This window comes from Chelonoidis abingdonii, chromosome 2, assembly GCF_003597395.2.
Source record: "Chelonoidis abingdonii isolate Lonesome George chromosome 2, CheloAbing_2.0, whole genome shotgun sequence".
In the NCBI taxonomy this organism is placed as follows: Eukaryota; Metazoa; Chordata; order Testudines; family Testudinidae; genus Chelonoidis; species Chelonoidis abingdonii.
The window spans coordinates 119801927-119824205 of record NC_133770.1 but is presented as its reverse complement, the minus strand read 5'-3'; the positions used below and the strand labels follow the sequence as shown (position 1 = coordinate 119824205).

Below are 22279 nucleotides of genomic sequence, written 5' to 3'. Positions count from 1 at the left end.
ATAGAGATTAAGAATTTTGGGACAGATCCACAGCTGGTGTAAATCAGCGTATCTCCTTTGATTTAAGTATACCTGCAATGACTTACCCCAGCTGAGAATCTGACCCTTTATTCATCATTGGAAGTTTTATTGCTATAACTGCCCTGATAGGTCAGGGGGTTTTTTGGGAGGAGGGGTATCTTTTTGATGTGTCAGGCTATACTGTGTAGTGTAATGTAGCTTATGGTTATCTAAACGAAAAATTTTGGATACTGTATGTACCATTCTGAGAAGAATTTTGCATGCAATGAGTGAGATAGCTGGAAAGCCTGTGTTATGTAACATGCAAAGAAATCTGTGTGTATGTATATAATATAGCTGTGTGAGTGTGAAGTATATATGTACGCTTTATATATATGAACATATCATTTTTATATGAAAAATACAATCTATATAATGAAGTACTGCAATTACATAAAAACAGGTGAGGAAAACTAATATTTTAGTCTTCAACAGAAGTAATCTTAAGGTAATGGCACATTATTAAATGCTTATTCTGCATATCTAAGATATAAAAGTGTGACTATACAAAGCATACTTCATGGATCTCAGGTACACACATATTTTGGCAGGCTTTTTGTGGTAATAACAACTTGTTTTAAGGCAGGCTACAGGTCATTCTCATCAATGTTCCTGCAGCCTTCCCAGCTGCTCCTTTCTGGTGAACAAGAAACTGTATTTGGGAGTGGATCCAGAGTTCAAACTGTGCCTTACAAAGGATGTGTGTATTGAGGGGGTGAGGGGTGTGTGGCATGCTTTGCATGTGGGGTTAAAAAAAAACAAAAAAAAGAGTATATTGTGTGTATATTTCTTGGCCCATGCACTCAGAGTTCAATCTCTCTGCTTTTTGAAGAATGCTTAGATGATATCTATCACCAGTTAGATGTAGAAGAGCTACTTCCTCCTCAACCTGGGAAACACATCATTAATAAAATTACTATTTAAAGAACTGCTAGGTGAAAAATTGATCAAGTTATGCGTACATACGCAAGGGTTTTTCGTTTATCTCCTTCTTGAGGCCAGAAGACTTACAGGTGAGGTATACTTTAGAATTCTGCTGGTTGTTTTAAGTCTGTGACTGTATCATTTTCAAAATAACTTTAAAAAAGTCATGTAATATATCCTGATGTTGCCTATGAGACTTCATCTCAGAGACTAAGATTTAAATCTTTGAAAGAAGATTTAACCAAAATTGGTGCTCTGTTAGAAATATTGTATCCAGCAATTTTTTTTATTGTGTATCACACCAAAAATGTTTCTGTATTATGCTGAGTTTCCTTATCTTCTGTTCTCAAAGTTTAAACTGTAGTACAGACTTGTGAAGAGGCAAAGTTTTTGTAACTTCTATTTTAGCTCCCTGGGCTTTGTTTATTCTTGAATCAGATCTAGCACAGTGATACAGTGCTTGTTCTGTGTCTAATAGGGAATAATTCTACTTTAAACAATGTAGGAAATTATTGCTTTGGGGCACACAATGAGACTTCCTGCTCTGGTTAAGAAAACACACCTTCCTATTGTCCTTCTCTGTCATGTCACAGTATTCATTCTCTTCAAAAGTATTGGTAATTGCTACCATGGTAACAAAACAAAAACACGATATGGCAGCTATTCTCAGTGCTTCATAAATGAATTCTGCTCATTTACTAAACTACAGCAGCTTGATGACTCTCTCTCTATGACTTAAGCCTAGCACAAAATAATCTGTTTACTGTGTGGTACTCAAGGGTGGATGTCTGATGTTTTTTTGGAGTGTGTGTGGTGTGTGTGTGTGGGGGGGGTAATCATCACTAAAATCAGCCAGTGCAAAAAGAGAATCCATTTGCCTCTCGCTATTGTGTGCTTAGTGATTGCACAACTAACTTCTGTAGCAAGAGGGGAATTCTGTGGAATACTTGGGGATCTGGTTATAGTTGAACTACTTTCTTATGTTGCAAAGCAGCTAGACAAAGTGCTTAGCTAATTCAGGTGAAACTGAATATTCGTGCTCTGTATTTGGAATTTTAGGGGTCGTGCCATGTGATTTGGGGCTGACAAGTTCGCCAGGTGAGAGTGTAGGGAGATGTGAAAAAGACAGTGCGCAGAAAGTGAGACACAGATCAGTCAAGGCTTAGAAAGGGAGTTGCTTTGCCAAGCGATAACTTGACTTGGTTTTTTTGCAAGTGAGCTTCTTGGAACTGTTTGCTCTATCCCAGGTAAACATACTTGTGTGAACATTTGTAAATAAATAAATGGGAATAAGAAATACCCTGAATCTTTGTCACTAACTTCATTTCTAACAAGTAACTGGCACATTCCAAAACCCAGGATCACTACCTCTCGGGAAAGGGGGAACAGTAAGTTCCTGACTGCCAGTTCATGTCCCATGGTCCTTGCTTGTGGCTCCCAACCCATTCTCCGAAAGTCTTACATAATCAACTGGCTCCAGGAGCTGAGGCTTTAAGGAAAAAAACAAATATTACGAGATTAGTGATCAAATTGAAAGTTGGCAACCCTGGAGTGTGGGTAAAATATGATTCCTATCAAGGCAATGTACTGAAATCCTCTTGGTGTTTTCTCCCAAGAGTTCCTCCGTGGCTTTTATCTTGGGAGGGGGTAAATTGAATCTAAACAGGTTTCAAGAGTAACTTGAATAGAACCTTGTTAATTTGTTCTCTGTTAAGTCTACAGGACTTCTTGAAGTCTGAAGGAATGCCTATTTATAAATATTAGGCAGTAGTTACAGGCATCTGTCACAACTCATAGGTAAGGAATAGAAATGGTAAGAGCCAAAATTATATTGAATTGGGGGGAGGGGAATCTGAAAATAAGCTGTATTCAGCTATAGAATGGTTTCTCAAAAGAAGTAATGGTGGCCCCATTGCCTGGGGACTTACAAAAATAGCCTGGACAAAACACCCAAAAAATGTGCTGCCTGTATTGTGAGGGTGTGTGTGTGTGTCGGGGAAGAGGGAGGGGGAGGTAGTTGTCCCTTCTGTTAAGATAAAGTAAAACTGAAATGCATTTCACTCATTTTAATATTGAAAATGTGTACAGGCAACTGGGAGGTGAGGGAGAGAAGGAACATGGGCCATGGAAGTTAGACCTACATTTCTTCCATTTTACAAGTCATAGGGCAGCGGGGGGAGGGACTCTTTAAAATGGTACAGGGGCATGTATTGGGCAGAAGCTATTGAAGGGGGTATATCCTTGATCTTCATCTCTGTGAGTTTTCTTTATCCTAAAAACTTATTTGCTCCTTAACTAACAATAACACAGGTGATCGGTGTCCTTTTTGCGCATCACTTAGTTGCTCACCTTGTTGCCATCACCATTGACCCAGCAGATCAAAATGTGCTGGCCAAGAAAAACTACAGCAGCCCCATGCCAGTCTTTGACAGAGGCAAGCACAAGCACGTCATTCAGAACCAGCACTGTTATCTCTGTGAAGTTGATGTGTAAGTTATGCAGTAAAAACATATCAAAAAGATCAAGATTGTGTTTTTCTTTAAATCCAGAGACGTTTTATATTTTTCTTTACTATTGTGAAGTCATTTTTCCACTGGCCAGGTTAGAGAGAAACTGACCTGTTAGTAAGAAATTTTGTGGCTTTGAATTAGCACCATTTCTAGTTGAGGTTGCCTGGCAATTCCCTTATAAGATCCTATTTTCAATTGCTTTTAACTTTCACAAGACTTCACCTTTCAGGCTGAAATTTTCCATACCAGGGTTTGCTCCAGGGAGATTTTAATGTTTCAGCTAACATGATTCGGCTGTTTCTTAGAACAGGGGGAAATATATTGCGCTGCCCATGTTTATTAGGGGAAAAAAAAATTCTCAAAAACCTTTTTGCTGAGGGTCTGTCCTTTCAGAGCAGGGACTTGAAATTTGGCAGGAGAGTTGCCCTGGGATGTGCTTTTTGCCATCCCTGTGAAAATGAGCCCAAATCCGGCCAAGTTACATACTTCTGAATAATCTCTGTTCGCAAACAGTTAGTGGAGACTTGTAAGAGTGTGGCAGCTAAATTCCCAAAGAGTCTGTCTACCCTGAGCATGCTCCATCCACTCACAGCTGTTCTAGATTGTACATCCTCACTGTGACCTCGTGCTCCATCCAAGCTCTGCAGAGAATTAGGGCCTGGCTAAACTAGAGAGTTTACAGTGGTGCAGCTGCACTGCTGTAAGCTCTCTAGTGTAGCCGCTGTAAACCGACCGGAGAAACTCTCCAGCCAACATAACACTGTCTACACCAATGCTTAAATTGGTGTAACTTATGTTGCTCAGGGAATGGGGGGGGAGTGATTTCTTCACCCCCTATGAGCGACATCAATTAGGCCAACATAAGCCATAATATAGGCATAGCCTTAGAGGGACTTTACCTGCAGTTGCTCTTCCCACCTGCCAAGGGATCCTGGGATATCAGACACAAACTGAGAGCAGAGAGACTGTCTCTCCTGTGCTTCTTGCTGGTGGCATGGCCATATAGGAGGACAGCCAGAGGAATCCTGATTAGAATGCAGAGGGGTGAGGAATTGTAGGGGGATGGGAAAGGCTATGTGTCTTGGACTGCTTGTGATTTCTTTGTTTTTGGGAGGTAATATAGAAATCTGTTATAAGATATCTGTCTGTCAGAGACTGCCTGTGTCTCCATAAGTGTGGCCTGTTTTGCTGACTAATTCTCATTCCATTTTATTTATATCTTTTTGTTTTTAGAGGGCCAAAAGCCAAACACTGTAGTGCCTGTAATAAGTGCATTGCGGACTTCGATCACCACTGTAAGTGGCTCAATAACTGTGTGGGAGGCAGAAATTACTGGTAAGCCAATATGAGCAAGCTTTGATAATATTGATCTGTCATGGAGAAATCAATGGGTGCTAAGTGTACTTCACAATGAACCAGATGATTCCCCCCCCCCCCCCCCCTTTTGAGGACATTTAACTGCTTGGTAGAGATTGGCTGATTTGAGGGAACATTCTGATGTCAGCAGCCTTTTATTCAATGGTGGAAAAGTGAGGTCAAGTTAATGACTCCTCCCTGGAAAATCAGTTTTAAATATATCCCTTTCCTCCCCCATATGGCCCAGAAACATCCAGTTTTTACTGTGTTTTGCAGTTTGTTTCTAATAAGTCCACTGTACCAATCTATGTGCTAGCCAGGAAGTTCCTCGACCACTATATTGAGTCACAGTAGTTACGGCAGATATATGTTCACTGACCAATCTGAGAGTTAATTCTTATCTTGCAAGATTTGATCTTTGAATTAAATAAGTGTCCTTAGTTGGTGTAGTTTGATCTGTACTAAGTGTATTGTTGCTATTCTGTAATTAATAAAACTTTGTGCTTTAAAAAATATCTTTTGTTGTACCGTAGGCATTTCATTTTTATTCAAATTTGCAGCATCAGTCCAAAAAGAATACAGTAAATACATTCATTTCCTTTTTTCTTTTGTTGGATTTTATACTACATAGAACAGAGTGAATAAAAGAGATGCATATACACCTCTACCCTTATATAACCTGACCCGATATAACACAGATTCACATACAATGCAGTAAAGCTCTGAGACGCTGCTCTGAGCAGCTTGTGAGGGGTGCCAGACCAGGGCTGAGGGGTTGGATAAGAGGCAAAGGGTCTCGGGGGTGGTCAGGGGCTCCCCGTCCCCCAGGGTCTAGGAGGCAGGAGCTGTGGGGGGGAGCAATTTATGGGGCTCCAGAGTCCTGGAGTGGCCCGGGGGATTAACGGGGGGCCGGGAGCAGCCTGCTCCACTTCCTTCTCCCCGGCCCCAGCCGTGTACTCAGGGGAGGGAGTATGGGGGAAGGGATCCCCTGCCCCATACTTACCGGCGGCAGAGAAGCCCGGCCCCAGCCCACTTCACTCTGCCAGCTCCCAGCAGTGGCGCTCCGCTTCCCACCTCAGGTGAGTGCGGGACCTTTCCCCAACCCCAACCCCCTCCCCTAGTGATACATCTGGAGCAAGGAAAGCGGAGTGGGTTGGGGCCAAATCTCTCTGTTTCCCGCCACCAGTAAGTGTGACGGGCCTCCCTTCCCCAACCTCCCCGCACTCACCAACGGCGAGAAGTGGAGCAGCCTGGCCTCAGCTCGCTCTACTCCGCCAGCACTCTGCTTCCTGCCACCGGTGAGTGCAGCAGGCGTCTTTCCGCCAACCTCCCTGCACTTACCGGCGGTGGGAAGCGGAGCACCGCGGCTGGGAGCTGACGACGTGTAGCGGGCTGGGCCACATTGGTCCGCTTCCCGCCGCTTCCTGTCAGGGGGCGGGGTTGTGGATAGGGTTGGAGCAGTCGGGGGACAGGGTGCAGGGGGGGTTGGGTACGGGGTGGGATCCTGGGGGTGATTAGGGACAGGGGTCTCTGGGTGGGGTGGTCAGGGAACAAGAAGCGGGGGCAAAGGAAGTTCGATATAACGCAGTCTCACCTATAACATGGTGAGATATTTTTGTCTCCCAAGGACCGTATTATATCGGGGTAGAGGTGTACTCTGCTTTCTCTTCAGTTTGTATAAATCTTTACCTTCCTGTAAGGAAGGTAAAATAGACTGAAGCAAACCCAAGTGATATTTGTTTTACCAAATCCCCTTTGTTTTTAAATTCTGCATGCCAGTCTTCAGTTTGTAAAGTAGCCAACTATTGGTCATGAGGAAAGAAGCTTCAAAGTGAGAGCCCGCTACCTACTCTATGGATATATAAAGATATGTATGTGAGCACTTACAAAAAGAGTAGAACAAAATGCGAGCTGCTTCAGCCCCTGAATAGGGTTTATGGTGAAGATTGTGTAAATTCTTCTTCACATTTAAAATGCCACAAGCTGAATGGAAAAGAAAAAGCTGAATTGTTTGAACAGAAGAGTAACAAAAGGAGTGTGAGTGGAAAATGACAGGAGTCCATATTTTGTAGTGAAGCCAGAGTAACTCAAGTGGTGCTTTGTTCTGCCACACTTTAAAACAGATTCGAGAAAATGAGAAGTAGGTGAGGTTCTTTACTCTATGTTAGAGAGATGAATAGGGGCTATGTTTAGAGGGATTTAATTTGGTCGGTGGGTGGAACAATCTTTTGACCTTGTCCCATTACCCTGGCTAGTAGCAGATGGCTGTGGGGTATAAGCTTTCAATCCCATGGGGTAACAGGTATGTTGTAGATGGCCTGAGAGTCATTGGGTGGAAAAAAGTCTTGTTGCCATTATAAAATACTCTGGGGTCATATACCCCATTGGGACAGATTAGGGTTTATTGGGCAGCAGTGGATGGATAAGGGATTTGGAGTGTAGCTGTGCTCAAGTACCACAACCGTGTGTTGGACCCAGAGGCTTATTATTCTAGGTCATTCCAGTGCAAATGTGGATGATACTTCAGGAGTGACCTTAGATGTCATATTGTACATGGCATTCATGGGGCTCTCCCTACGGGTTTTGGCACTCAATTTAAAGCTAGCTTGCTTTGGATTTGATCTCTGATTTTGGAGGGGCTGGGGATGGTAAATGTTCTCATTTTAGTTTGGCATCAGGGCTTACCCATTGCTCTCTCTGATGCGGTGGAACCATTTTATTTGCTTAACCACAAAGATAGGTGGCCCAGTAGGGTTTCAAAACTCTTTAAGGGAGAATATTCAGTGTCCATGCATGTGGACTACTCTTCCAGTGGTCTGGTTAGACACTGATTTATTTGTCCTCTACTGTCAGTAGGGTTGTTCTAATACCCCCAGCTTTGCACCCTCCCCACAGGTCAACCTTTTCTTCAGGCAGCCTGTGATAGAGGTAATGGAAAGAGAAGAGCAGAAGGCTGAGTGCTGGCAACAGAAACCAACTTCCAAATCTGATTGATCATATCATAAATCATGTTTGAAGTTTTATGCAATGGCTGTAATGGAAACAAAAAGGAAGTTTTCTTCTCTTCCATTACAGCCACTGAAGTTACAATTGACAGCACTGGTGAACCTGGGATCCCTTGTCACGGCACAACCCAGATTGTCTGTTTTCATCTATGGAAGTCCTATGTTGTTTGGTTCCTTCTTGGCTAATTTACAAATTTGCCTCTTCTATTCCTTTGGCTTCAGTCATTTGAGAAACACAAGCTATCAGGTTTAAACATCTTGGGGGTGGAGGCAGGCTGTGTTTGGTGAGCAGCCAAAGATGCTGAATACCATTGGACCGACAGAGCCCAATTTTTTGTTTGACCTTCAGGGGATGCCTAAGGCATATGGTTTCATAGGCTTTTTCTTGAGGCAGTGGCCTGTGGGGAGTGGAAGGAGTTAAGTGTTCATTTGTTTGTGGGTGTTTAAGGATGTGAATGAAGTATTTTAACTGAGAATGATGTAATTTCATACTTGTATTTTTTTTTACTTGAAAGGTATTTTATAAATAAACAAATATTTATTCTCTTAAATCAGTGGTAGTTCATGAAAGCTTCATTTCTGTGAAGCTGCATGTCTGGTCATCCTCTGAGTATAGTGTTTTCTTTCTGTTATGTACATAGGTTTTTCTTCAACGCTGTTGCCTCTGCTGTTCTTGGTGTCTTCCTCCTGATACTGGTGATCCTTTATGTCTTCATCCAATACTTTGTGAATCCAGCAGAACTACGCACAGCTCCTCAGTTTGAAAGTATTTTTCTACTGACTTAAAATATACTGTGTACTTTTTATGTAATTTGTCTAATGGTACTGCTCCCAGAGATCCAGTTATGTATTAACTTAATTGAAAGAAGATGTCAGTAGGACTTCTTGGTCAGAAGGTTGTAGGTTGACACTAGTGCAGTGCTGGGAGGATGCTGTGTTGTTAAAGATGTCATTCTTTAGATGAGAAATTAAAGTGAGTTCTTTTCTGCCTGTCTCTTCTGCTTTTCTTGGTGAAAGTTAAAGATTTCATATCTTTTCCCAAGATTAGGGAATATAACCCCTGTGTACAGACCACCATATTCCTGACCTGGTAATAAAACAAATCTCTGTATATGATGGACTTCTGAGTCCAACAGTGGCTGCTGTGTTTTGCCTATCTAGCCAACTAATTTACTGTGTAAAGCATATGAATTAAAACTGTCTTCACATTCAACTAGAGGAGTTTTACTGCATACATATGACTTAGGAGTGCACACAGATATGTAGGAAGAGTATGTAAAGTTAAAGTACTTTAAAATACCCTTAAATTACTGAGATATTCTACTGGCCCTAATCTAAATTTTGTTTCTAGCTGTATGAGAAACACTCTTAAATAAGTAATATCTAAAAAAGATATTTATATCAATTTTTCTGTCTTCCATAACACTGGACATGGAGATTTAAACTCAAGGCTGTTTTAAATGATTTAGAGAGATGTATGTTTTCTAGACTTCCAGAAATTAGTTGGGGAGATGGGGGAGAAGTATAGGTCAATCTGGCACTCATTCAATAGAAGCTTTGCTGGAGCCAGATGTGTGTGATGCAAACCTTCCCCATGTAACTCTTCTAATTACACCCTAATCCTGACCTGTAATACTTTCCTACCATTCCATTTCTGAGATTCTCTTTGAGCAGAAGGTAATTGTGCCATGGTTAGCCAGAGCTTTGTGAGGTAGGTCTGGCTTAGACCGCTAGATCTGTGACCTGAATCAAGATGTGAATCCAGATCTCCAGAAATGCTGGGACAGTGCTTTAGGGTAAAATTTTCTAAAGCACCTCTAAGTACCATTTTTCAAAAGTGGTGAAGTACTTAGCCTCCTACGTCCCATTGACTGTCAATGAGACTTAGGCTCCTAATTCACTTACTTGCTTTGGAAAATTTTACCCCCAGCCTGTTACACTCCTGCACTCTTCAGTTTTTGAGGACCCATGAGTAGTCCAAGTATTAAACAGAGCTAGGAAGTCTATTTATCCTTCTGGTTCTGTTTTAGAATTTTTTTTCGATCAAAACAAATAAGAGGTGAATAGCCTTGTGCAAAGAACAGTCAAAAAGCCCAGCTGTTAAGAGAGAGTTACTTGGGCTGTAGGAGAGACTGTGGGTAGCTTGTTTTTTCCTATTTCCATTACCAGAAGGATGAGGTGTTTTATTTTCCCCCTTTACTTTGCCCTGGTAGGAGTCATTGAAAACAACACGTGGTTGGCCTTTCTCCCTGTTGCTCCTGCGGAGATTACAGCAGCTGGAATCCTGACTATAGCAGTGATCACTGTGCTCCTGGGAATGGCATCGCTTCTGTTGCTGGGACACTTGTTGATATTTCATCTTTACCTCTGTATGTACTATTTCTCTATAAGCAGGTGGGCAGTGATTGTTTCAGGAAAATCCTTCTCAGTCTGTTGTGATCAATGACTACAAAGGTTCCGTCTTTTTAATTTGTTTTAAATATCTATAAACCCAAGTCTGGAGAACTTCAGCCTCAATGGCTGAAGCGTGTTAGTTATAAGCAACTGAGAACAGAGAGTTATAACAGAAAGTGTTAGGTAACTCTGTCCCCAATAATGCATTACGTTTTGCATGCACAAATGCAGTTTGGCTAGGAAATTTACCAATGACAGAAAAAGACAAAGACTTGATTATTTGAATTAGCTTAATTACCAAAGAGTAAACATCACCCTGGGGAAGATTCTGCATACAAAGTGAAATGTATACCCTTCCTAGAAAGCGGAAAGAAATAGTTCTGCTTCCTTTTAAAGGGTTTACTTTTAAGAAGGTCTAAAGAGGGATCAAAGATGCACTTTATTTGGCATTTTAAAATCAAGTTTGTATGTCTTTCCTAAAGATATGATAGTTCAATGAGAAGTTCTGGGCTTGATGCATGAATTATGGGATGAAATTCTATAGTTTATGACTAGATAATCATAATCCCTGCTGGCCTTAAGAATCTATTAATCTACAAATGCATACTTTTCATGTGGTTAACTATCTTTCAGTATCTTCCTTTGGTCAATATTGGACCAATATTTGTAATCTTGTGTCCCTTCAACTGTTCGGTTTTCCAAAGAAAAGAACTTGATTCTTATTTGCATATTGTTTGACATGCAGACATTCAGAAGTGCTGGAAGACTATTTTCTTTAGTATTTGTTTATTTTATTTTTAATTTTCCACTGCTTTGGTGGATATACATAACAGTTCATTAACAAGAAAATGCAAATGCATCCAATGTTTTTTTTTTTAGGTACAGTGAAGTTGAAAGTTTCTCTGTGCCACTTGAGTGGGGGAGAACATCTAGAGTGTATTCAGTGTCAGTGCATCGCTGAAAGCATCTTCTTGCAATTACAAACTAAATATATTTTAAGTATCATTTAAAATATTTATACTTTTTTTTTCCCCCAAATTTGTTTCCCTAACTGGTTTTCAAAATAATATGAAGTACATGTACTTTCAAAGCTTCTGAATGGAACCTTCCCTCTTTCCACCCCTCTCTTGATCATCAGCTCTTCCTGCCTCACTTCCACAAATGCACTTCAGTTGAAGTGACATAAGACGTAATGGCGTTTTGAACTTGATCATATAGCCAATTGACCTTGCCAGTTGTGCTTTCTGTTTGTGCAAGAATGTGGGGTGAGAAGAACCAGCTTTTTTCAAATATCTGAGATGGAAAAACATTTTAGATATTGGCATGTCAAGAAGTGCACTAAGCATTGAAAGGTTCTCTTGTACAGCGTGTGTTGCAAAACTGCACTCCATACTTTAATTGTAGTGTTTTTTCTCTCTGTAGATATTTTGACCTAAGCTTTTTTTAAAAAAAAAAAAAAAATTGGGAGCTTTTGAGTGTTTCTCGTTTTTCAAGAAGGAAACTGATTAATTACCAGTGACGTGGGTGCATCTTTATTGAAATCCACAGCATTCTATGCTTTTTCGAGTGACTCTCTTACCTTCTTACTGTATTTGATCAGATAAAAGGTTCCAGAGTACTTCACCAGTAGCCTAGCTTTCTTCATGTTTTTCTTTTTAAAGTCCAGAGTATGGGGTAGTACTAAAATAATTATTATCAAGATGTTTGACTTTTTTAAATGTGCTTCTTGATAATGTTTTGCCATAGTCACATGATTACTCAAGAAATCAGACTTTGACTTTTTATAATATTTTTTTAATCATCCTTTGATTGCTTTGGCAAAACATGATACATTTAAAAATTATCCATACCTGTTGAAATAGATATTCACATACCTCTTGAAAATTAACTGTTTGGGCTGTGTAGGTAGGTTGGAGGATATAATTAAATATCCATGCAAAAAAATCCACACCATTGCAAATATTCTTTGAACTTAATAGCCACAAAACTTCTATTCCCAGAAAACTTTTAATTTAGTAAAGATGATAAATAGAGATTTATTTATTTATTTAAATATAAAGTTTTTAGAACATCTGAATTCCAAACAAACATTTGAAAATTAGGAAACGTATAGTATCTTTCCACAATCACCCTTTGAAATCACTTGCTATAAATGCAAACATAATGCTATGCTTCATTTTTTCATGTCAGTTCTCCTTTGCAGAAGAGATGGAAGTGACTTATTGTGTCATCAAATAGAACTCTCCGGCAGTACAGGATTTGTCACTATAGTTTATGATCTAGTCGTAAATGTCTATCCATGCATAAAGGTTGCGATGACGCTGAAAACTATGCATGGTTCTTGATAGAAAGTTATCATTTCCGTGAAGAATTTCTGAAGCACTTGGAATGTTTTTCCCTCCCAGCAAAGTTTTTAATAGAACCTGGTTTGCTAACTCTCCTTAAGGATTAGTAAATGCAACACATTTGGAATTCATAGGCTAATGTTGTTGTTGTTTGTTGTTTTTATTTGTTTGCGTGAAAAGGCAAATAAGTTAAACTTTTTGTAAAATGAAATACTAGTAATGTTTGGAGGTTTCAGATCTTAAATGGCCAGTGTATATTCCAACTCGAGCTTTAGAATACACGATTCTTCTCTGGCAGGACATCAAACATACAAAAATCAAGTGGAAAGACATTTTTTGATGGATGTTAGAGGACAAATGGTATAAAATTTAGCTTTATGAAAAAGTCTTAACACCTTAACTATGGAATTGCTACTGAGACTACATAATTCCACTCTAATGTTTTGAAGCACAGTATGTGCACTTTATTGTTACAATGCACCCAAAAAGAATAAACTAGTATGTGTAAAAGGCTTTGACAAAGGAAAAAACAGTTATTTTAGTGCAACTTAATATTACACTGTTGTATACTTGCTTTTATAGCTACTTTTCTCAGCCAGGCTATGATTAGAGAGAATCTTGGTCAATCAGTGCAGATGTTTGGGAATAGTACCTCCCAGCCAGCAGGTGGAGGCAGTACAATGAACACTTTTGGTGGTGTCATCCCTCTATATGAGGGGCTTGCTTGTTCACCACAGGTCTAGTTCTCTCTCAGGCAGGTAGAGAAAGCTACACAGTGCCCTGAAAAACAGAAAAGTGGGCCTGGAGTCTCTCATGGGAGAGGACTCCTGTAGCTGACTGGCTACCCCTGGACAGGGTATTGATAGGTTTATGGCTCTAACTCCTGCTTTTGTGGGCAGCATGCTTCCAAGCCAGGGAGCCCCTCCTGAGTCACCTGAACCTCATGCCCCCCAGAGAGGCTCTTTTCCTTGCTGCAGGGCAGTCTTTTCTGTGCTTTCAAACATCCCAGAACTGGCCACATGTTTAAACTCTGCCACAGCTCCTCTTTCTCTGCTCCCAGAGTTAGGGGACAAATCTGGGGCTGCTTCTTCAGCTGTTCCCCTGCACATGTCCCTGCTCCCGGGACCCCCGCATGGAGGCAGGGAGAGCTGCACTGTATTCGTGGCTTGGACTCGAGGGCAGCTGTGTTGGCTGTGAGGTGCTCAAAGAAAACAGAGTGAGAACAGGGAACGGTGAAAACGGCCTCAGGAATTCCACAAGTGCAGGAAAAAGGAAAATACTCTGGCTTCAAAAACCCCAAACACCTGCCAGAATTACCCAGTAATCTCCTATCAAGCTCCTGCAGATCTTTGCAAGCACTTCCAGTTCATCCATGAGTCAGGCACAGGGATTGTCCGGGGATGGGAACTACCAAACAGGCTAACCAAGTCAGTTGTACTTGTTTTCCAGAATGGATGCAAAGGTACTTGCTGATAATCCTTGTGTAGAAATTCCATTTTAAGGATAAGGAGGTCACCCAGACCTGACACAAACAGAACCTTGGTGCAGGGGGAAAAAAAGGGGGTTCATGATGTCTAGTCCCATGCTCCAGGTACCCATGCAGTGGGGCCTGCAATCGCACATACCTCTGGTAGCAGCAAGGAGAAGCAGCACTAGCTGACCCACTACCCATTCAGATTTGGCCTCACCAAACCTTGTCGTGAAAAGAGGGTAACGGGACCAAAATTCAGTGAATAGTGGTGTGCATGCGTGTGTGGGCCGCAATGTCACTCAATTCTGGCCTCACAGCCCCTCTGTCGTGATGGAGGAGGCATAGTTATAGTGGGCAATGGGACAGCCAGTGTTGCTCCTCCTCATCAGGACTCCCCCCACCCCCACCAGGGGCCTGCCCATCCTTGCCCCACTTCCAACAGCCTGCATCCTCTCTCAAGGTGGGAAGGAACACTGCAGTTGGGTGGGCTGGGCTAGAAGGCAAGGGCTGATGATGGTGCTGACCAGGCAGGCATGGTGCTGGGGCCATCAGTTGCAGTGGGGATGGCTCCACAGGGTTTGACAGTGTGTACACATGGAAAAATTTTGAGGGGTGCCTCTGTACACAGCCTATTTCTCTAGAGCAGTGCCTCAGCCTGCACAGAAACTGCTATGGGGAATGGTGAAAAAAAACTTGTTTAAAAAGGTATCAGGATTTTTTCCCTCTTGTCTTCAGGCTACTTGTCCTGTTGTTGCTGTTGATTAGGAACAGGGGAGAAAGGAATTTGTGGCTTGGTTTTCTTCCAAATCTGCTAGAACTACTGGTACAGCAAGCAGATCTAAAAAGTTAAATCACTTGTTTTTCCTTAAATGTATTCATTTCAAAATGTATTGATCAGACACAATGGATGAGAAAAAGCAATCAGATTCCTGCTCCATTACATTTTCCTTGTTCTTGGGGAAATGTACCAGTATCTGGTTACTGTGTGAGACTGGATGGTAGAAACTGACAAAAGAAAGTTTTATTGAAGTGTAAAACCACATGAATCTCATCTGGTTTCATGTTTCGTCACCATCTTGAAATACCAATCATATATGTAGACAGAGTTGCTAAGATTAACAATAAATTGGGGTAAATTTTTTAGCTTGTATCAAAATTGCACAGACTTTTGGCCTGCTTTCAGTGTTGAAAGTTGTGCATTTTATTTAAGAACACAAGAATGGCCATGCTGGGTCAGAGCAATGGTCCGTTTAACCTAGCATCCTATCCCCCAATGGGGGCCAATGCCAGATGCTTCAGAGGAAATGAACAGATTAGGGCAATTATTGAGTGAGCCATTCCCTGTCATCCCAGGAACTGGCAGTGTAAGAGGCTTAGGGACACCCAGAGCATGGAGTATCATCCCTGACTATCTTGGCAGATAGCCATTGATGAATCTTTCCTCCATCAACTTATCTAATTCCTCTTTTAACCCAGTTATACTTTTGGTCTTCACAACATCCCCTGGCAATGAGTTCCACAGATTGACCATGCTTTGTGTGGAGAAGTACTCAGTGGTATTGGGTTCTTTCTGACAGGAAATTCCAAAGTGAAACTTGAAAGTTTCCATCAGCATGGATTGAAATTGAAGAGAACTTTCACACAGAGACACAGCCAGAATGAAATAGCTCACTTTGAACGGCTCTACTTGCTATTCAAAGCTTAGATGGAAGCTTCTTAACTCTATCTTCTCCTCTTTGAAAGAAACATTAGGTGTTCACAGTCTTTTCAGGACTTCCTGTGCTCTGAACATGGTATAGTGCAGCCTCTTGAAAACTTGTCTGTCATTGTGCCAGTAACAACTGGTTGCAGCTGCATCACACTGTACAACATTTCAGGGACACTTTTTTCCACTGTTACATCATTATAAGTGTGTTGATTTACAGTTTCTAATGCCAAATCCCACATGATGATGATTGATGATTGATGAAGCTGAAGTTCATTACAACAGAATGTCCATAAGGAAATACAATTCTACCAAGTGCTACGGTGACTAGATGGTATTGATGATAGAGATGAAGCAAAATGGCCACTTCACGGCCTTTCAAGTGTGCTAAATATAAATGCAGAAACAAAGAAACACACATTGTGGGTCCTTAATTCAGGTGATGTAGGGAGGTTGGATAATCTCCTCTTTAAAATGTGGTGCTGTGGGGTTTTTTGTGTGTGTGTGCTGTAAATTGCTTAGCTACATGGGATAAGTTTAAATTAAATTGTAGTTTATATTCTTTGTTGTAAACAGTGGGCAAGAAGCTGAGTACTTTTGAGTATATGACAGAGCAGCGACGCACGCAGAATACCAGGGAGCCAGAAAGTGATGTGGAAATCACAGAAAATACATCTGTTAGAATGGATCCCCTACAGGTAGGACCTTGTTCCCCCTCTTGCATCCAGAAATCCATCTTCTTTCTGGTGCCTGTGAGTTCTGCAAAGTTACTGTTGGAAATTGATATGGTGGGCCAGAAATCTAGGAATTCCATCACCTGAGAAGGAAGGATTCTTTGATAGCTAGCAGGTGAGCTCAGGAAAAGTTTACACCAAATCAGCTAAAATGCTGATAAGGGATTTTTTTTTCCCCGGCAAATTGTCTTACTATAGGTAGCTTGGTAAATGCTTGGTAAGTGCTATCTCATGATGAAGGATGGACCTTAAACCAAAAAAAAAACCCCTGCAAAAACCAATTTGCATCCAGAATAGGTTTAAATTAAAAAAACAAGCTGATGGTGTACCAGACTGTTGCCTTCACACCCATTTATATGGATGTGCATTCTGGGCATGTTGGGTTTTTTCAGTATGTCCACCTGAAAAGTTCCACCAGCTAAGTGGCAGTGCAAAATCACCAATGTTGAGGTGCTGAAGCACAGAAGGACCATAAACAGTGAGGTCATATGATTAGAGTTCAGCTTTGTGTCCACATTTAAAAATTGTTACTAGTTAGCAGCTGAAGGGCTACAGAAAGCCAACATTCTGAGCTGAAGCTAGAGAAGCAAACAAGGCAAACATTATAAAAGAGATGAGGACTGTCTGCAGTTTAATCTAAAACTCTGTCTCATTGGTATTGCCACCTCCTAGCATTCAGAAGTCTTGATTCATGCCCCCCAAAATGTATGAGATTGGCTTAAAAATTCTGAGCATTCCGTTTTGTTTTTAAGGTGGAATTCTTTTTATTTGCCTTCCAGTTTTTGAGCTCTTCAGGTTTGTTTTCAAGCTTTCCTTCCCAATTATGAGGGCTATAAATTTGCTATCTCTTTTTTTCTGCTTAAATGAAAGCTGACTTGTTCAATCACTTGAGTCTAAGAGGTGGAGGTTTAAGAAAAGCACCAAATATCATGACTTCTGATTAAAATCATAAATGGCAACACTGTAACATCAACAACATCAGAAGACAAAAATCTTGCAGCTGACTGTGAATAGTCTAATAATGTATTCATGTGGGAATGAGTGCCTCTTCTCTTGGTCTTAAAAATGGCAAATGCCATTGTCCATCATAATAACTTCTTTCTTTAGTAGCCATCTTTATATTCAACGAGCTACTAGATGTCGTGTGTTCTGACTTTCAGGTACAAGTATTGCTTTGAACATTTGATCCTATCAACATTTAAAATGAAACCTCAACATCTACACACTTTTAAGAAGAATGCATAACCTACTGTAAAAATGTTGCCACCCATTCCTCCTGCTTTTCTCTAATCTTCCCATTTCTTGTTTTCTTCTGTGTAATGTGGTTTCTGACCTGTAGATCGTAAGCTTTTTGCAGCACAGACTCTGTGTGTGTGTGAGAGTGAGAGAGATACCTGTGAGATAGATACCTAGCATATTGTTGAGTGCTGGATAAATAAGATCAATTATTATATTAAAACAGGAGATTTTGCCCACCCACAGGATGAGGCATATTCAGTAACAAGTAAAGAGTTTGTTTATTTGTTTAATAGATTAGCAAACCATTTTAAAAATGTATTTAATTAGCATTATACAAATATTTGTTTTGCCTCATTTGCTCAAAGCAATATAAAACTTCCCAAAACTATTGTCTAGAGACTGTCTAGAGGTACAAAATTCTAACACATGGTGGGGGTTTTGTTTGTTTTTTGGATTTTTTTAGGATTTGTCTTTAGCAAGTCAACAAAAGGAGTGTGAGGTTTCAGTTTCATCTCGAACTGGGTGAGTTAAATATAAAATTAAATAGAATGTATCCATGTTTAAAGCCTCCCTTAGCTGTGCATAACTGCAGTGAATAACTTTTGTCTGAAGATTTAAAAATTGGTGTTCGATTCAAATCAGTGTGTGATGTCTGGGGCAGGGATCATGTGTGGTGTAATACCACACTCATTATTAGTATTTAGCAATAATGACTTTGTATCATATAAAGACCAATCGTGGTGGTGGCAGCTTCACAGTAAAGGTAATATTGTGATTTGTAGGAAATTCGGGGGTAAAATCCCTCTTTTAAATACCTTAAAGATTAGATTGCTTCACCAAATTTAGCATATTAATTTCTTAGAGGACAGTTGAATTTTCTGTGATGTTTTCAGACAATCGTCTTGCAAGATTTGAAAAGGAAGCATTTGAAAAGTGGCTCCTGTATAAGATTTGGTCTTGGGAGCCTAACACTTTTTTGTCTCTTCAGATCTAACAGACTAGAGTCCATACCAACTCCAGACTTTACACACACCTTTGGTAACATCTCAAGCATGGCTGCATTTAAAAAAAAAAAAAAATCAAGTATTCCTTTTTTCTCATAATTTACTTCTCCACAATGGGAACTTAGTGGAAATGGTGGTCTCCATTCTTGGAATGCTGTCAGCCTGCTTTCCTGGCTGCAGCGGTGCTCAGCACAAACAGCCTGCTAGGATAGGCTGGTCAGAAGGCAGGCAGTGAGAGAGGGACTTCTGAGGCAGACGAGATAGAAGGGTAGCTGTCCAGGATGATAAGCCTAGTAGAGTGTACTCCTCCACAAAGCTCTGTGCTGGAGGGCTTAAAATCTGTCTTCCTTTCCCCTTCTCTCCCAAATGAGAAACCAATTTGTTATCCTAGCACTCAACATGATTGACATCTTCATGCTCTCTGCACTCTGCTGTTGGCCTTATCTCCCAGTCCTTACACCATATAGCGAAATCTTGGTTCTACTGAAATCCATATCAAAACTCCCATTGACTTCAGTGGGGCCAGGATTTCAACCCAAGTCTCCTCTCTCCTGCCTGACCTCTCTGATATAATCCAGCTCCCCATTAGTGGTTCCCAGTTTAAAGGAGGAATTTGGTACAAGCAGTGAGGAGGCAGATCACATTGGGAGCACAGGTTAGAGTAAATGACTTCTTGCAATAGAGGCAGCAAGTTGAGACTGGCTTCTTCCATGATTCCTGATTTATCTTGCTTGCCTGAAGCTAGAAACCTTCCATCTTTTTATTAAGGCAACTGTACAATAAAACATTTACATGCTACATTGTACATATTCAGGATCAGGTTAATATTCGAACAACCTGGTTGAAGATTCTGGTTTGCTAATGGGGGATCCTCCCTCCTTTGGGTACACTAGAAAGGATGACCACATTTCTAAATGCCTGTCCTTTTTTTGGTGCTTTTCTCGTGTATATGCTTGGCATGAAAACTTCTCCATTACAAGGACAGTCCATATTTTACTATACCATTATTCCACAGAAGGAGGAATCACATTTTCCAGTAATGTGCAATACAAAGTCTAGCTGCTAACAATAAAAAAAAATTAATTTTGTTATTCTGTTTAAAATGTAGATCCTTTACTGGAGCATTAAGTAAGCAGATCAGGGGATCTCTAGAAAGCTAGATTTTTGTCATAACATGAATCTCTTCTAATAATTCCTTCCCAAACCTTCTTTTTCCTGGACATAAACACAACATGTGTTCCCACATACATAAGAACGGCCATACCAGGTCAGACCAAAGGTCCATCTAGCCCAGTATCCTGTCTACTGACAGTGGCCAATGCCAGGTGCCCCAGAGGGAGTGAACCTAACAGGCAATGGTCAAGTGATCACTCTCCTGCCATCCATCTCCGTCTTCTGACTAAAATAATTGGAGATATACCAATCTCCTAGAACTGGAAGGGAACTCGAAAGGTCATCGAGTCCAGCCCCCTGCCTTCACTAGCAGGACCAAGTACTGATTTTTACCCCAGATCCCTAAGTGGCCCCCTCAGAGATTGAATTCACAGCCCTGGGTTTAGCAGGCCAATGCTCAAACCACTGAGCTATCCCTCCTCCCCACATATTTTCTCCTTTCTCTACAACTCCTCCAGCAAAGCACCTCCTTAATAGCAAAAATATGATGACTCTTAACTGGAATCAAATGTCATCTATACATCAATTTATAAACATTTTCTTTGAGTTACACAAATTGAAGATGTATATTCCCTTAACGATATACTCGCTCATCCAGATCAATTTCTTTGTCCAAATCCCTCTCCCACCTTTTATCAACATCTTTTTCAATCAAAATTGTATATATCTTAGAAATTAAACTTTTTGTTTCAGCTTGCTCTTGGGTTAACTCCTCCAATATGGTTAAAGGTCTAGATGGAGCCACCTTATATCCAGATTTCACAATAAAATGTTTGACTTGTAAATATAAAGATCCCATATTTCAGTGTTTACATTATTACATACCTCTTGGTACGATTTCAAATCAGGACCGAGGAACAGCTGTTTGATTTGAGTAATCTTAGCTCTTACTCACAATGAATAATCACTCTGCTAATAAGGAATTTATTCCAAAGAAATATTAATTAAAGTAGCTGAGGGACAAGCCCTTGGCAACAAGAAATTAAAAAAAAAAAATGTCCAAAGCTGCTACGGTCAGCTGCATGAATGGGTGAATTTTAATTTTTTATTTTAGTGACCTAAATTTCTTTTTAACTCAACAGTTACTATGAATAGCTATATTTGGGCTCCGATCTTCGTTTCACCCAGTATTTGGAAGGTCTTTTATTAATCCAGTTGATCACATCTTTTAATTGTGATGCATAATAATAATAATAATAATAATAATAAGCCAAATTAGGGAAAGCTAGTCCACCCCCTTTTGTAAGCTTATACACAACTTTATACAGAACCACCCTTTTTCCTTTCTTTTTTCCATATGGATTTTAATAGCGCATCCTGCCATGTTTTGGATGTCCTGTCAGGGATACAGACAGGAATAGACTGAAACAAAAATAACTTTGAGAGGACATTCATCTTTATCGAGGTCACCCTAACCAAGAAATCTCAGATTTGTTCCATTCTGCCAAGTGTTCTATTCCATATTAGGGGGTAATTTGCCTTAAAAATATTTGTATATTTCTCCATAGTATTTATGCCTAAATATTTTAAAGATTTCTTTATCCATTTAAAGTTATGTCGCTGAATGTAGGGTTTTTTGTACCTTTTTAGAAATATGAATTATTGACATTTCAGATTTATTGTAGTTTATTCTGAATCCTCAACCAGCCCAGATTCTAAAGTCGGTTGTTTTGTCATTTTTAATGCAGGTTTCTGGATCCCTGCAACTGTAACAAGACATCATTAGCATACAAAGCTATTTTGTGTTCTAATCCAGAAGGTGTTTTGGTGCCCTTTACTGGGTCTGTTTCTCACATTCACTGCTAATGGCTCCATTTGCCAAAGCAATCAGGGTTGCTGGTTACCCCCGCATCTTATACCCTTTTCAAATTAAACAGAGGGGACTGATGACCATTAACCAAAACAGGCACTTGAGGATGATTATATAAGGCTGATGTATCCCTGTAAAACTGATTTCCAAACCCAAACCTTATCAAAATCTGCCTGAAGTACTCCCACTCTAGCTGGTCAAAGGCTTTCTCAGCACCCAAAGAGATTTGTGCACATTAGAACTGGTAGAATTAGCATTATAGATCAAATTCAGAGTTCTTCTGATATTATCAGATAGATGCCTGCCACCAACAGACCCAAATTGCTTGAAGTGAACATATTTGATGAGACTCCATCTGTTTGCTAGTACCTTGGCATACATTTTAGCATCCACATGAATTAAAGAAATAGGTCAGTGTGATGCACAATTGGTAAGATCATTTCCTTCTTTAGGAATGACAGACTTTGCCCCTTTCCATGGATCTGCTATCTCGTTCCCCTGCAATATGTCATTAAACAACACTTGGAACTGTCTAATACTCCCCAGAAA

At 40.4% G+C, this 22279-nt stretch overlaps 1 protein-coding gene across 2 annotated transcripts in view; it reads left to right on the top strand.

Moving 5' to 3' along the window:
* Positions 1-22279, top strand: part of LOC116816388 (palmitoyltransferase ZDHHC11-like) — a 103282-nt gene that overhangs the window by 48837 nt on the left and 32166 nt on the right. For both annotated transcript variants that reach the window (XM_032765564.2, XM_032765563.2), the window contains exons 3-8: positions 3295-3473; positions 4728-4829; positions 8497-8621; positions 10069-10224; positions 16347-16468; positions 18207-18265. In XM_032765564.2, coding sequence (XP_032621455.1) covers positions 3295-3473; positions 4728-4829; positions 8497-8621; positions 10069-10224; positions 16347-16468; positions 18207-18265 — 743 coding nt within the window. The remainder of the gene's footprint in view (positions 1-3294; positions 3474-4727; positions 4830-8496; positions 8622-10068; positions 10225-16346; positions 16469-18206; positions 18266-22279) is intronic.